The sequence below is a fragment of the Gossypium hirsutum genome, chromosome A10 (genome assembly GCF_007990345.1).
Source record: "Gossypium hirsutum isolate 1008001.06 chromosome A10, Gossypium_hirsutum_v2.1, whole genome shotgun sequence".
Taxonomy (NCBI): Eukaryota; Viridiplantae; Streptophyta; class Magnoliopsida; order Malvales; family Malvaceae; genus Gossypium; species Gossypium hirsutum.
This window is the reverse complement of record NC_053433.1, coordinates 918920-932878: the sequence shown is the minus strand read 5'-3', so window position 1 is coordinate 932878 and position 13959 is coordinate 918920. Positions and strand designations below refer to the sequence as shown.

General features: G+C 34.7%; 2 protein-coding genes and 1 pseudogene across 2 annotated transcripts; 1 reads left to right on the top strand and 2 right to left on the bottom strand.

The window, feature by feature from the left end:
- Positions 1–379: 379 nt before the first annotated feature.
- Positions 380–1798, top strand: LOC107925092 (uncharacterized). The gene is made up of 3 exons (XM_016855659.2): positions 380–1333; positions 1406–1447; positions 1537–1798. The coding sequence occupies exons 1-3, from the start codon at positions 487–489 to the stop codon at positions 1662–1664; spliced, it is 1017 nt and encodes a 338-aa protein (XP_016711148.2). The 5' UTR covers positions 380–486; the 3' UTR covers positions 1665–1798.
- Positions 1799–2185: 387 nt separating this feature from the next.
- On the bottom strand, positions 2186–7009 carry LOC107925220 (probable pectate lyase 16; annotated as a pseudogene).
- Positions 7010–8485: 1476 nt separating this feature from the next.
- Positions 8486–13959, bottom strand: LOC107925048 (lysine-specific demethylase JMJ25). The gene is made up of 12 exons (XM_041079363.1): positions 13730–13959; positions 12178–13163; positions 11931–12067; positions 11742–11841; positions 11411–11543; positions 11264–11327; positions 10153–11167; positions 9377–9727; positions 9130–9202; positions 8944–9029; positions 8747–8866; positions 8486–8590 (listed from the first exon to the last, which is right to left on the bottom strand). The coding sequence occupies exons 2-12, from the start codon at positions 13156–13158 to the stop codon at positions 8486–8488; spliced, it is 3165 nt and encodes a 1054-aa protein (XP_040935297.1). The 5' UTR covers positions 13159–13163; positions 13730–13959.

Here is a 13959-nt window from a genome sequence, read left to right as displayed (position 1 = left end):
AAAAATGAGGATGGGCAAAAAAATTAGGTCTGATTAAAATAAAGATTGAGTTCGAGCTCAAACATTCAAGTCTTCTTGAGTTCAACTCGGCCTTACCCTTTTTTAAAGTTTATAACTTATTATATTACATTTTTTTATATATTATATTAACACATAAAAATAAAATCAACGGTAATATATAATACTATAATGTAAACATTTTAAAAATTATTAAATTACTTATATATAAAATTTTAATAAATGAAAAAATATAAAATCATTAAATATTAAATTAAAATATAATAAAAGCACAAAAGCAAAGCATATGTCAGGGAATATCAAAAGAAAAAGGTGAATGACAATAAAACAAACAACATTTGACAGATTGTTTCTAACATTCAAGACATCACTTTTTATTTTTTTTAAAATTTTATCTGATGATCTTAATTGCTTTTTAAGACAACACGAAATCCCAACCATGGAACTTGTCTCAATTTAATTTCCACCATGACTATGATGGATCCTCTCATCGTCTTCACCTACAAATCACAACATAAATTTTCTTCATTTCTTTGTGTATGTCTCCTAATGATTATTACCTTCATTGAAGCTCAATCAAATCTTTGTAGGACAAGTTGTGGTAACATTCCTATAAACTACCCTCTCGGGATCGATGATGGTTGCGGCAGCCCGTATTATCGCCACATACTCGATTGTTCTGAACTTGGTAAGCTCGAACTCCGTACTCCCTCTGGTAGATACCCTGTACACAGCATTAGTTACTCCGACCCTCATGTTCTCGTTGCCGATCCGTATATGTGGAATTGTCAAGACGGGGACAACTTTCGCCCGACTAGGCCTTTTAGCCTCGACACGAGCACACGTTTCTCTTTGTCCCCTCAAAATGACTACCTTTTCTTCAACTGTAGTGAAGATTATGTGATCGTGGAACCGAAGCCTATCTTTTGCGAGAGGTTCCCGGACCGGTGCGATTCATCGTGTGATAGTGCTAGTTACCTTTGTAGGCACTTACCTGAATGTGCCACGGCGCTCGATCGAAGCTCGTGCTGTTCTTACTACCCTAAAGCAACAGAGTCCTTAAGATTAATGTTGAAATATTGTGCTTCATATACTAGTGTGTATTGGAGGACTATAGGTACAAGTACAACTACAGATTCTCCTACCAGCCAAGTTCCCGAATACGGGATTCGGGTCGATTTTGACATTCCAGTAACTACACATTGCCTTCAATGTCAAGATCCATCCAAGGGAGCTGGAACATGTGGATTTGATACACAAACACAAAATTTCTTGTGCCTATGTAAGAAGGGAAACGTTACATCCTATTGTAAAGGTATGTCTTATAGATAATAATGTACATTCTCGGATTCATATAAGCCTAATACTAGTTCTATCTGTTGTGTAGATCTTGACATTTCAGAGCATCGTAAAGCCAGTGTTATTGCAGGTGAAAATTTTGATTATATCAACATTTCTGATGATGGACATGCATATCTTAAATCAAAAGATTAAACCAAGCCTTTTTTATCGTTTCAGGGGCCGTGATGGGGGTTTCAGCTGCCGGAGCCGTAGGAATTGGGGTCGGGATTTGGTTCGTCAAGAAATTGAGAGCTAAAGCACCTATAACATGTGGGGTTCAAAGTAATGAAAATAGGCTTTTTTGAACAAAAGTGTGTGTTTATGTGAGCAAAGTGAAAGCAAATGGCTACTTCTGTTCTTTTTAGTCTTCATTTTGTAGCTGTGATTTTGATGCCATATGTTTCTTAAAAAAAGTTTAAATATGCCAACATTCTCTTTACTCTTCTGCATTGAGCTTTAATTTTAAGACATTGAGTCCCTACATTTTTTTTATTTAAAAATCTTGATCATTCAGTCAATCCCGCAGTAGAATTCACAATGTGACTGTTATAAAAAGGTAAAATAGCTCACTTAGCCCTTAGCATTTATAATATTTTATCAAGTTGGTCCTTACTCTTTAAAAGTAAGTAAATAATTATAAATAAAAAATAAAAAATTATTTAAAGAGAATTTTTAATTTTTTTAAATTTTCACAGTTTTTGTTGTAAATAACAAAAAAATTAAATTTTAAAATTTTTTTATATTTTTTTATAGAGTAAAAACCAAATTGACAAAAAAGGGATAAATTTTTTTTTTCTTTTTTATAACAACCACATCATCCATCCTATGGGAAAAATTGACGGAGGAAGTAAGATTTTTAAATAAAAAAGTATAAGGACTAAATTTTAAGTTTTAGGAAAGTACAATGACCCTGGGCATATTTTAACCTGAAAAAGCTCATAACTTTCTTTATTTGGTTCTTTTAACTGAACAACAACGTCTGCCAATGGTAAAAACCGGACCGTAAGTCGAACAAATCAGCACGGTTTCCCGACAAGACAACGTAAAGGACCGGCGTTTGATGTTAAAACTGGGACCATGTATCCTGGAGCAACAGTGAACGATTGAGCTCGAGTATAGAGAGGAGCAGCGCTACCATAGCCGGATGGTACAAAATATGCACCATTTATAAACACATCCTTTGACGATTGCATTTCCAGTTTTGCCAATTTGTTGCTTCTCTTTTCGTAACTTGCTTGGAACTGCGATTATCGGGCGCTACGAAGTAGTTTCCTTCGCTGAAAATGGTTGGATTTGCACTGCCACCGATGGCGTACATCTTCCACTCGTCGTATTTGTTGTTAGCAACATGTGCATAGCCTATCCTGACCCTGTCACGGCCCGAAAATATGTAAACATGAGATCGATTTATCGCGGTTACGGTTAGAGACTAATACGCCCGTTAGCCTGTTTCGTTTACCTCGGCATCCTCTCGATAAGTCCCTCACCGAAATGGTTAAAAACTAATGTAATTTTCATGACTTTGTCTGCAATGAACTTGTCGTTGTGTCCTAATAACATTACCTGCAACACGTTAGAACATAATTAATTGGCTAAAAGTACAATAAAACGATACCATATAATGAAATATTAGTAAAAAGACCTCTTCAATTTCTCTTAATTTCGATATTGAGCAAATTGATCTCTTTCTAAAAAATCAGAGTAATTTAATCTTTATCAATTTCAAAATTAAACAATTAAAGATAAATAATTACGCGTTAATATTTTTTCATCAAATTTATATAAATTTAATTGGTACGATAATAACCTTAGCTCTCATAAGTTACACATTCTATCAATTTGATTATGATTTAACAAATTTATCCCGTACTATTTTTGTAAATATGTAAACGTTAAGGCTACATTTGTTAATTTTTTAATAATCAAGACCAAATTAATAAAATATGTAAATATCAAAGGCTCAATTTGTTATTATACCAATCAAAATTATGCACAATTGACGAAAGACATTAATACCATAATTAATTATACTTAATTGCTTACTTTTAAAATTGGCAGGAATTAAGTTACTCCAATTTTTTTGATAGAGACCAATTTATTCAATTTTTTTTAATTGAGAGGGACTGAAGAGGTCTTTTTACCTGAAATATTCATAAGCTTTAATGCTCGACTTTATCGTGTTGAGTGAAATAGTTATTAGAGATCGTGACGCCAGTTGAAGCATGAATCACATCAATAAGACCATCTTTAGCCCGTGCGAGATAACAATGATCGATCCAAATGTTTGAAGACGCGAAAACGCTGATTGCATCCCCATCAGACCCTCCGCGCATCCCTGCATGTGTCGGGGAACTCCTAACCTGACCGGCCATCCCAGGTTTACAATCATGAATGCTAATACCATGTATTATAACATTGGTAACACCTTGAATTGTTATGCAAGGTCCATATGCAATCTCAACTTTAGCCCCTCTACCATCAATGGTTTTAAAACTATTCACTATCAATTCGTTTTTCAGTTTGATGACCATATCTCGAGCAAAAACGATCCAAAGAGGAACGGATTGAATAACACCATAACGAAGCGTGCCGGGTTTAGGGTTGACGGGATCATCATAAGGGCTCGTAACTACGTAAATCGCTCCGTATTTCCCTCCTAGAGTTGCTTTACCGTAGCCGACCACACAGTTGGCCAAGGCTTTGCGATTGACGGCCCAATCGGACTTGGTTCGCCAGCAGGAGTCTATTACATTCATGGGTTTCTTAGGGACATTGTATGCAAGTAGTTTAGAGGTGTAATAACCTGCTAGTGAATGAGCAAAATTTGAGAAAATAAATGAAAGCAATACAAGACATGAAAGGGAAGCCATGGCTTAATTTTGTTCGTAAATTTGGCCACACAATTGAATCTTATAGAAGAGTTGAGTACTGAGTAGGTGGCAAACACGATCTAATGACTATATATATATTACTTAAGCTTTGTTTGGTAAGATATTATTCATTACCATACAAACATGGTTGCACGAGCCTAGGCTCGTTGACATTTTTGCATAGTCAATGATGATAAAATTTTCTTTTGATTAGTTTCTAGAATTAGGAAAGCATTAGCAAAAATTCTATGTTTTTATTGATGTGAAACATCCTACAAATCAGTTCTGGGATTTTTTAAAATATTTTTAGAAAAAATTGTGAAGTATTATTTGTTTAGAGTTAGTAGACTACTAAACACGTTGTCTTGTTGGATACTTGAATAAGTGAATTGTCAAAGGAACATAAAAATTTGCAGTTGATGGTGTTTGAACACGTACCTTAAATGAGGTATGAGTACACGTATAAAACCACTTGGATTAATTCCATGCTCTCCCATTGACCTATAAACTATATAGGTTAGGGATTCGAGCCTTCTCATCTCTAAGCTCTATAGTTTGTCATAACCCCGTCTATTCAGGTACACGATAAGGCATGCTGACTCCTTGTGGTCTCTTCAAGTGTGATAGAGTTTGGAGACAAAGTTCTCACCAAAGATAATATTGGACTAGCCCAAGTGGTGGTATACTTGGACTCGTGTTTCATTTTAGGCATGGGTTTAAATCTCATTAATTGTAAACTTTTTAATTTATTTGATAATTCATTTATTCAAGCACTCTTATTTTGTGAATCTATCATCACTTTAGGGACGGTAGAGTCAAGAGACAATTTTAACTAGAGACAATATCGGACATGTTGAAGAATTTACCAATTTTGGGTTGATGGCACTTAACAGGCTTCTTTCGAAGAAGTTGAAACCTCAACAATCTTCTTTGGGCATTGCTAAAGAACTAATACACTCTCAAGGTTTTGTCCTCACCTCTAAACAGTCTAAGCACTTCTTAGGCTGTTGTAGAGCACCTCATAGTTCATTTGCCATCAATAACGCATTTAACTATATAATTCCCAAAGCAAATCATTATGGCCACTTTTTTTATAAAAATAACCTAAAAATCTAATTAATTATTAAAATGACTCACTTTTTTAATTAAACACAAAAATGACTTAAAATCTACTGTAAAAGTTGGTGGAGCCAAAGAGTTTGGCTCCACCAACATGCCACGTCAGCAATCAAGAAAAAGAAATTAATTTTTTAGTGAAACCATGTAGAATAGCATAACCTGTATAAATACTGGCCATTTTACATGGCTTCACCAAAAAATTAATTTTTTTCTGATTGCTGACGTGGCATGATGATGGTGTCAAACTCTGTAGCTCCATCAACTTTTATTGTAAATTTTAAGTGATTTTTGTGTTTAATTAAAAAATAAATCATATTAATAATTAATTAAATTTTTTAAGTTATTTTTATAAAAAAATCTATTATGGCTCGAATGGCTGACTTTCTCGAAAGAAGTCTATAAAATATAACCTATCAAACATAACCTCAAACAAGTCTTTTGATATTGTCTCATACGAGGAGTTTCAAGTGTGTGCCTAAGCCACCTAAAACAATCTAATATTTGCATTTGGTGAAATTTGCTCATGTTGTCTATCTTTCAAGAAAAGTCTTCAAAATATTCATCTAAAGTTGACAAAACCCTCGACTCATCTAAAGATGAGTTTGAATGGGCGGTGCGTTTAGTTGCGATTAGTGTAAAAATAGGGTGGTAGTGAAATTAGATACTGTAGCGATACTATAGCGTGAGATAAAAAGTAAACTAAACATACTGCACCGCATTTAATCGCCTATCCAAACCCACCCTAATATTGTCCCACTCTATTAAGCCTCTCTAAATAGAACCAGACACTCGAACTTCACAAAATTGAGAGAGAACTACAACTCAACATGGGTGAAATTAAAATTTTTTTCTTCGAAGAAATTAAGCTATATATCCTTAAAAGAAATAAAATTTATAATTTATAATAATTAATATTTTTATAATTTTTAAAAGATTAAATCAATCTTTGCCACTACAAGCAAGACCGAGGAGAATAAAAAATGTTGTAGGGTTCACGGACTTTATATACGCCTCCCGAAAGACTCGGCCATAAAAAAACTCAACAATTTCAACTATAATTTAAAAATTTTAAATTAAAAAAAAAGTAGAAAGATTTAAAATCTTAAAATTTACCAGATTGTCGACATATTTCGGGCTTTTTGGATCAAGCAAGTGCTCAATCGTGCAAGAAACCATGATTTGCAGATCACGAGGAGACGTCAAAGGAAACCAACCCCTCCACCCAACGCCGCCGTGTCTCTCAAGAGGCGCATGGCGGCTCCTCGACACCACTCTGTACGCCGTTCATTCACAATAAAAGACACCGTTGATAATTCAAATAAAGCAAACATGGTAAAAATCGGTGAGCGAGACAAAGAATTGGGAAGAAATATTAGTGCAGTAGGTCGCGGCGTTAAATTTAATTTAATATTTATACATACATTTCTATAATTATTTGAATTTGAATTCAATTCTAAATTTAGTTCTAATAGTAGTTTAGTCAATTACTAATTCAAACAGGGATATTCTTGTGGAGATTTTAAAAGAAAAGGGCAATATTGTCATTTCATTAATATTCTTTTGGGAACCCTAACTAATTATTAACCGATAAATAGAGGCCTCCAAGTGTACACCTCTATTGGTTTTTTATGTGGGAAGGATTAGATCTCTCAATGGAAGGGAATATGAAGAGGTTTTAGGGAAGCTGTTATAAGGCAAGTTCTCTTCATCTGATTTCTCTGTTAGAAGATTTAATTTGTATGATTTAGAATTGTACAATTTCTTTTTTGAATTTACAAAGAAAAAGTAAGATATACCTCATGTTGTGGGGGGAATTTTAAAGGTATTATTTGTTTTTGGTTGTTTGTGATGAACACTTTGTTTGAATGCTAATGGAGTAGGTTTTAATATTTTAGATTTTAGGTTTAGATCTACAATGAAATTTTGTCCATCCATTTATTTTGTTTATTGATTGATTGTTGATTGGGTTTGCTTATTACTTTGAATGCATAATAAATTCTTAGTATCAATAGGATTTATCTTTGCATTTTACCCATCACTCATAATTCTTTTGAAGAACATCAAAAATTATTTTAAACTTTTTTTATTTATGATTTAAATATATGAAACTAATTTTTTTAATAATTTACATGTCTTTGATTGAAAATGAAAAACACATTAACTAATTTAAATGGTTAACAATGATATTAGGTAGTTGAATCTTTTGCTTGCTATTATTTGTTTCTATATTTGGCTATACATATATATACATATATTCATGTTTTGTTGTTGTCTTTTTTTTTTTAATAATTTTGTTTTAATTATTTTTTTAAAACAGAGGTTGGACATCTTTATTTAAGCAATACGACAACATTTTACGAATGAAAATAAATAAATAAATAAAAGTATAGATTTCAGACGCAGTTAAGCTTGTCGATTGCAGACGATGGCAAAAGCATCTGGCAGTAAACAACCCAATGGTAAGCACCTTGACTGTGACTTTTACTACATTTATAATTTATAGTTAGTTCTATTCTTTACTAACCTTGACTTATGTATTAGGACATTTTGAAAAAAATAATACTTCTGTTAAATGCAGCATAACTTTTTTTTTAATAGTCTAATTATAAGTTCTGATCATATCTGCTCTTTTTGAATATAATGTTTAGAATTACCCATAGTCCTGCATCAGTGCTCTCGAACTCACGTCTCCTACATTGATAACAATGCTCATACTAATCGAACTTAGACTCAACCTGCAAATGTAGCATAACTAAGGTATAAAATATTTTGTTTGTGATTGCTCATCTTAATAGATTTAGCTATTAGTGAATTCATATTTCATTTCGTATTTTTTAGTGTCAAGCATATTCTTACCATGTTTTGAAATTGCACGAATTCTTATTGTGTTTATTTTTTTTTTTTTTTGTTATGTTTTGTGTAATCGTTTCATGTTGACAATATATTATCAGGTCTACGAAGAATATATAAGAGATGGAATAGTAAAAATGATTAGTATCTATTGTAAGCAAGTACAGCTATGTGCTCCAAAAGTTGCATACAAAAAGGTCAAGTTAGACCCCGGGGAAAAATAAATAAATTCCCATCACGGATGGTCTCTAACAATTCCAAATGAAGTTGCATACAAAAAGGTCAAGCTATACCCCGGGGAAAAGTAAAGAAATTCCCAGCCCGGATATCTCTGACAATTGTCCGAGCGAATACAAAAAGGTCAGTTCCACGGTTGCAGTTGGAGAAGCGTGCTTCAGTTTGGAGTTGATATCAGTTCAGATAATTCTTTAACAGCTCGTTCTACTGCATAAATAATCATTTTCCTTATCTGTTTACACGAAATCGTTTGCAAGTAAGGTTTTGAAGGAAATAAATAAGTCAAAACATCAACGAAAGGATGTGCCTACCTCAAGTTTGTCTTCTCTGGCTCTATGGTTCTTGGGTAGTTGCCTGAACTCCTCTGTTAAACGGAGGCATTCCTGGATATTCTCTGGAGAAACGAAGTCCAAGGCGACTTTGGTGCATGACTGGAAAACATTGCTATGAGAGACCATAAACATGTGTTGCACAACATGGAACGATTATGTATGTATTAATTAAATACCTTCAGGTTTCTAACTTGGTGTGGACATCCAGCCGGAATAAAAACAGCCTCTCCGAGATTTTGCTCAAACGTCCACGGTTCAACTCCTAGGAATCACGTACACACTTGCATGAGGAAAAAGATGAAAAAACACGGTATAGGCAAAGTTTTTACATTAGATATCAATATGTCATTCTTTGTACTAACCATATTCCTCCTTTAGTCTCCTTTTGTGCTCCGCAGTTAGGTAAAATGATTGGTCATGAATCGGATGGATTACCTGATCATAAACGCAACCATCAAGAACGTTGAGTGACTACCACTTAAAGGAGTGTTTCGTTCAATGCAGATGGCCAAAGGGTTTAGCATTATTACGATTTAAAAAACTTCTTTTGAGAAGTACCCAGCAGTAAGCTTGTCGATTTAATTCTAAAAGTGCTCCCCCATGGCTTACCTTTTCAACTGGGGAGCAGTAGGTATGCCTGAATTCTGTGTAGTGCTCTCTCAAATAAGCTTCTAGTTTAGGGACATCCTCCCTCCTAAAAATATCCCACAGTGCACCACCTGTCTCCTTTCTGCTGGTCAAGGGTTCCGGAATTGAAGCTCCTCTAAGCTCACCACTGGAAACATATATTATATTATCACCCCAATTGGTGGCTTCCGATTCATCGACGCCTTCTTTAAGTCGCTCTCTTTCCAAACGTTCCTTTTCATCCTGTGCCTTGTGTTTCATTTTCAACTTCTCCATTGCGGCAAGCTGCTCATCGCTTAAGGCTACCTCTGAAGTATGTGTCAAAATGTTTACCTTCACCAATTGATAATTAAAGACAAAAGGTTAGTAGATGTTGTAATAAAGTAGCAGCATGAGATAGAAAACCAATGGGTAAATTAAAGTAGAGATCACTCAGTTATGGTTTTCCTTTTTTCTTTGGTAACTAAATTAGGAAAAGTTACAAAATTATCACTTAACTGTTCAGTTGTCTTTTTTTTTTAATCACTAGCTAGTTAAAGTAACAACAAAAACATCAAAAAATCAGTTGATAAAAAAACAAAATTGAATAGTAAAGTGATTATTTTGTAATTTTTTATAATTGAGAGAGAAAAAAGAAATTTATTAGTTGTTGGGTGAACTAATGTATTACACCTAAAACCAATACAGTCAGTCTCAACATGTTGCACCCTCGTATTACACGACATCGTTGTATATGTAGTAAGTATAATAATCTAGGCTACAAGAATTTTCGGCGAATTAAGGCGTACCGCATCTGATAGATCACAGTGAAGCTTTGTAACAGAGTCCCCTCTTCCAAGCTCTTCAGCAACCCCATAAGCAATATATGTTTTTGGGCCCAAGTCTGGTTTCAGAACACATTGTGGTAACTTAACAGCAAGGTTAAGGATACCAGACCTAGGATCACAGTATTCTTGAAATGGCAACATGCTTATGAACTCGTCGCAATGCCGAGGCAAGAGATCTTCAAACTTATCAGATGGTGGCCAGTCTTTTAACTTTAGCATCTCTGGCCATAAGTTATTATACGCTCTCCCTTCTGTGTAGCCTTTGAAAAATTGTTGAGTATTGATCTCCACCTCACAGCCAGCTAGACAATCAATAGCCTTAACTTCAGGCATCTCCAACTTTTCACATAAAGCACGCCACATTACCATCGGTTCCCAGCTTAAACCGGATGAATTTGCAAGAGTATTCTTAACTATAACCGGTTCACCTTTAGCCCATCGGGTTTGAAAGTGACGAAAGCCTTCGTCAAGATTATCATTTGAAGTTGAAGAATATAAGCCATTGTCAATATGTCCTTCTCCAGAAGTATTATCCCCATTTAATGTCTTTTGAAGCCATTGTCTAATTCTGCAGTTGCTTAATATTTCCCATGCCTTCGTGTCCAAATTTGAAATCCACCCCATTGGTAGGATACGTTTAAGCTCCAATCTGCAATCACCGCAACCGCCTATTTCCTTTGGAGGACAAGTAATACTTCCATCATTACTGGCTTCCCACTGAATTGAGGGCCTGGGCTGTTTCTCAACTTTTTCTTGAAGATAAGATTCTGGTAAAGGGTCTTCACCATGCATATAATCCCAACCTCTGTCCCTGTATCCATAAGCAACATCATCGCGGATAGAAAGGATTCCTTCCCGAATTTCTTTACAACAATTAAGACAGAGTTCATATGAACATTTAGGGCAGCTACGATGAAGGTCGAAGATTGAAGTTGCACAGTGGTCACTGTTCCAATATGAGAAAGACGGTCAATGATAACTTGTGGATAACAGATATAATCACATGATAAATTGTATGCCTATGTAGAGAGGAAATGCTTACCAATAGACACGTTCATCGGCATAACAAAGAGTCTGTTGTATTTCAACGTCAGAAGGTAGTAATCCTATATAAAGAACCATTTGTCAGGAACTATTTGAAACTTCACATGCATGAAAAGTTCAAAAAAATAATAGAAAAAAAAAGTACCTTGTATGTTAGCGTCAACCTCTGTCTCTTGCTTTTGCATTATGCAAATTTGTTTCATGAAGGGAAGCATTGACTCAATCAAGTGTTGCAAATGCTTAATCTTTTCCTCATCTGTTATGTCTGTCTTTGATGTCTGTAGAATAGACAAAAAGAAAATTATTTGGTGAAAGTTCCATTGATTTTTCATGGTCCCATGCTAGAGAAAAAATTTGTCATTGTTATCTTGGTTAATACATGTTTATCATATTAATTAATAGATAGTTTATCTAAAAGAATAAACCTTAATCCAGTACATAATTCAATTTCCAGTCACTTAAGGAGAAAAGCAGACCTTAATTAATCCACTGGATTGTAAACAGATACTGCAGTTGCAATTCCCGCAACAAAATGGGCATTGCTTTGCAATTTCTTCTATTGGTATATTCGGATACCTATAATAACCATAGCAGAAAAGAAAAATGAGCAAGACTTCAAGATTATTAATAATAGAAGTTCAAGATCATCATGTTGAAAATGTTACCATTGTCTTATACAAACGGTGCAATACACTTTCTCTTTACATTTCAAGCATGGAACAACAGCTTTTCTTCCAGTCATGCACTGATGACACTTGAAATTTTTTCTCTTGTCCTGATTAAAGCAAGATCCCTCGATTTCCTGTGAAGCAACAAATATGAAATAGAATAATCTCCATTTGAAGGATAACAAAAAGAATAAACAAAACGAAGAGGATATATCAGTTGCAGAACTAAAAATAAATTCAATACCGTAACATTTTTCTTTGTGCTTCTATCATTGCCGCTTCTTTCAGTCATTGCACTGTCCAAATTTCTGCCTTTGCTCCGCCCTTTAATGTTTATAGAAAGATCACAGTTTTTCTTCTTAGTCTCACAAGGACTTCTTTTGGTTGTCGCACTGTCCAGATTTCTACGTTTGCTCCGTGCTTTAATGTTCATAAAAAGAGCGCAGTTTTCCTTCTTAGTCTCCTGCTGGCTTCTTTCAGTCATAGCACTGTCCAGATTCGCTTTAATGTTCATAGAAAGATAGCAATTTTCCTTTTTAGTCTCCTGAGGGCTTCTTTCGATCATTGCATCCTTCTTAGTCTCCCAAGGGCTTCTTTCATTCATAGCACTGTCCAAATTCCTGTGCTTGCTCTGCGCTTTAATGTTCACAAAAAGATCACAGTTTTCCTTCTTAGTCTCCTGAGGGCTACTTTCAGTCATTGCATCCTCCTCACTCTCCTGAGGGCTTCTTTCTGTCATCGCACCAACCAAGTTTCTGCCTTTGCTCCGCACTTTAACGTTCATAAAACGATCGCAGTTTTCCTTCTTAGTCTCTTCAGAGCTTCTTTCACTCATTGCATCCTTCTTATTCTCCTGAGGGATTCTTTCGGTCATCTTACTGTCCAAATTTCTACGTTTGCTCCGCTTTTTAATGTTCATAAACACGGTAGCCTCCTCATCCCATTCATCTAACACATCTTCCTCCACAGAAGTAGTCATCTTGTCTATTCCAATCCGATGCCTCTTAGGAACTTTCTCATCGTCTAAAAATTCAATCTCTTTCCTTAGCTTTCTTTTCTTTGACGGATTCTTGTTTCTGCTTCCGGTCAAAAACTGTCCTGCACTGCCCTTCCTTTTCTTTCTGCCAGCATTCCTTTTCCTTGTAACATGCCATGAAAAGCCTACCTGCATACCATGACCAGTACGATTGTTCGACGGTTCTCCCTTGGCAACCATGTCCGCCATTCTCACTGCAAAGATTATACAAATATTCATGCTTTGTAACAACTAATGCTAATCAAACGTTAAAAAATTGTGATTTTTCATATTTTCTAGTAATCACCTTGTACAAAAAAAAATCTAAAATCCTCGTTAGTATTATATAAGCAAGCAACAAACTCAACAAACTTTAGTCATGGATCCAGTGTGATTATCAAAGCCAAAGCTCATACATTATCTAAAGATTAAATTCATAACAAAAAAAAAAACGCTCAAATCAATCAATGATCCTTCGAAATAAAACAAAATCCGAAACCAAAACCACCTACATTTACTCAGATTAACTAAACCTAATTATATTCATTAAAAAAGAAAATATTAACATACAAAAATCTAATGAAAATTCGATTATCAAGAAATTCGTTCATTCACCGCGGCGAAATCTTATCGAGGCGGCAAAGCATTACAAAGAAGAACAAAAATTTTAAAGCAAATAATAAAAAAGATAACACCAAAGCAAAGCATAATTGAGGTTTCTTAAAACGAAAATAAACACACAAAAAAAAATCATACAAGAGTTGAAGAGTCTGAGACCGACCTGATAAAAGAAAAAACAAGTACCGATTATTGAGATTTAAACAATGGTTGATTATAAGGCGTAGAATTGATAGTTTTTCCCTTATTTATTTAGTTTTACAGATGTAAATAAATATGATGAATCTCTTGATTCTCTTCGAAGATAACGAGAGAACGAGAGAAATTGGAATTGCCAGAGAAGAAACGGGGGACTAGCTTCAGCGACTAGTATTTCAAATCTGTTTCCGTGTA

Bases quoted from the DNA above. Each gene is read 5' to 3' on its own strand.
- LOC107925092 (XM_016855659.2), top strand. From the start codon at position 487: ATGACTATGATGGATCCTCTCATCGTCTTCACCTACAAATCACAACAT. The intron at 1,334-1,405 runs GTATGTCTTATA...TCTGTTGTGTAG, and splicing joins CGTTACATCCTATTGTAAAG to ATCTTGACATTTCAGAGCAT. The intron at 1,448-1,536 runs GTGAAAATTTTG...TTATCGTTTCAG, and splicing joins TAAAGCCAGTGTTATTGCAG to GGGCCGTGATGGGGGTTTCA.
- LOC107925048 (XM_041079363.1), bottom strand. From the start codon at position 13,158: ATGGCGGACATGGTTGCCAAGGGAGAACCGTCGAACAATCGTACTGGT. The intron at 11,168-11,263 runs GTAAGCATTTCC...ATATTGGAACAG, and splicing joins GCCGATGAACGTGTCTATTG to TGACCACTGTGCAACTTCAA. The intron at 9,728-10,152 runs GCCTAGATTATT...CAATTGGTGAAG, and splicing joins ATTCGCCGAAAATTCTTGTA to GTAAACATTTTGACACATAC.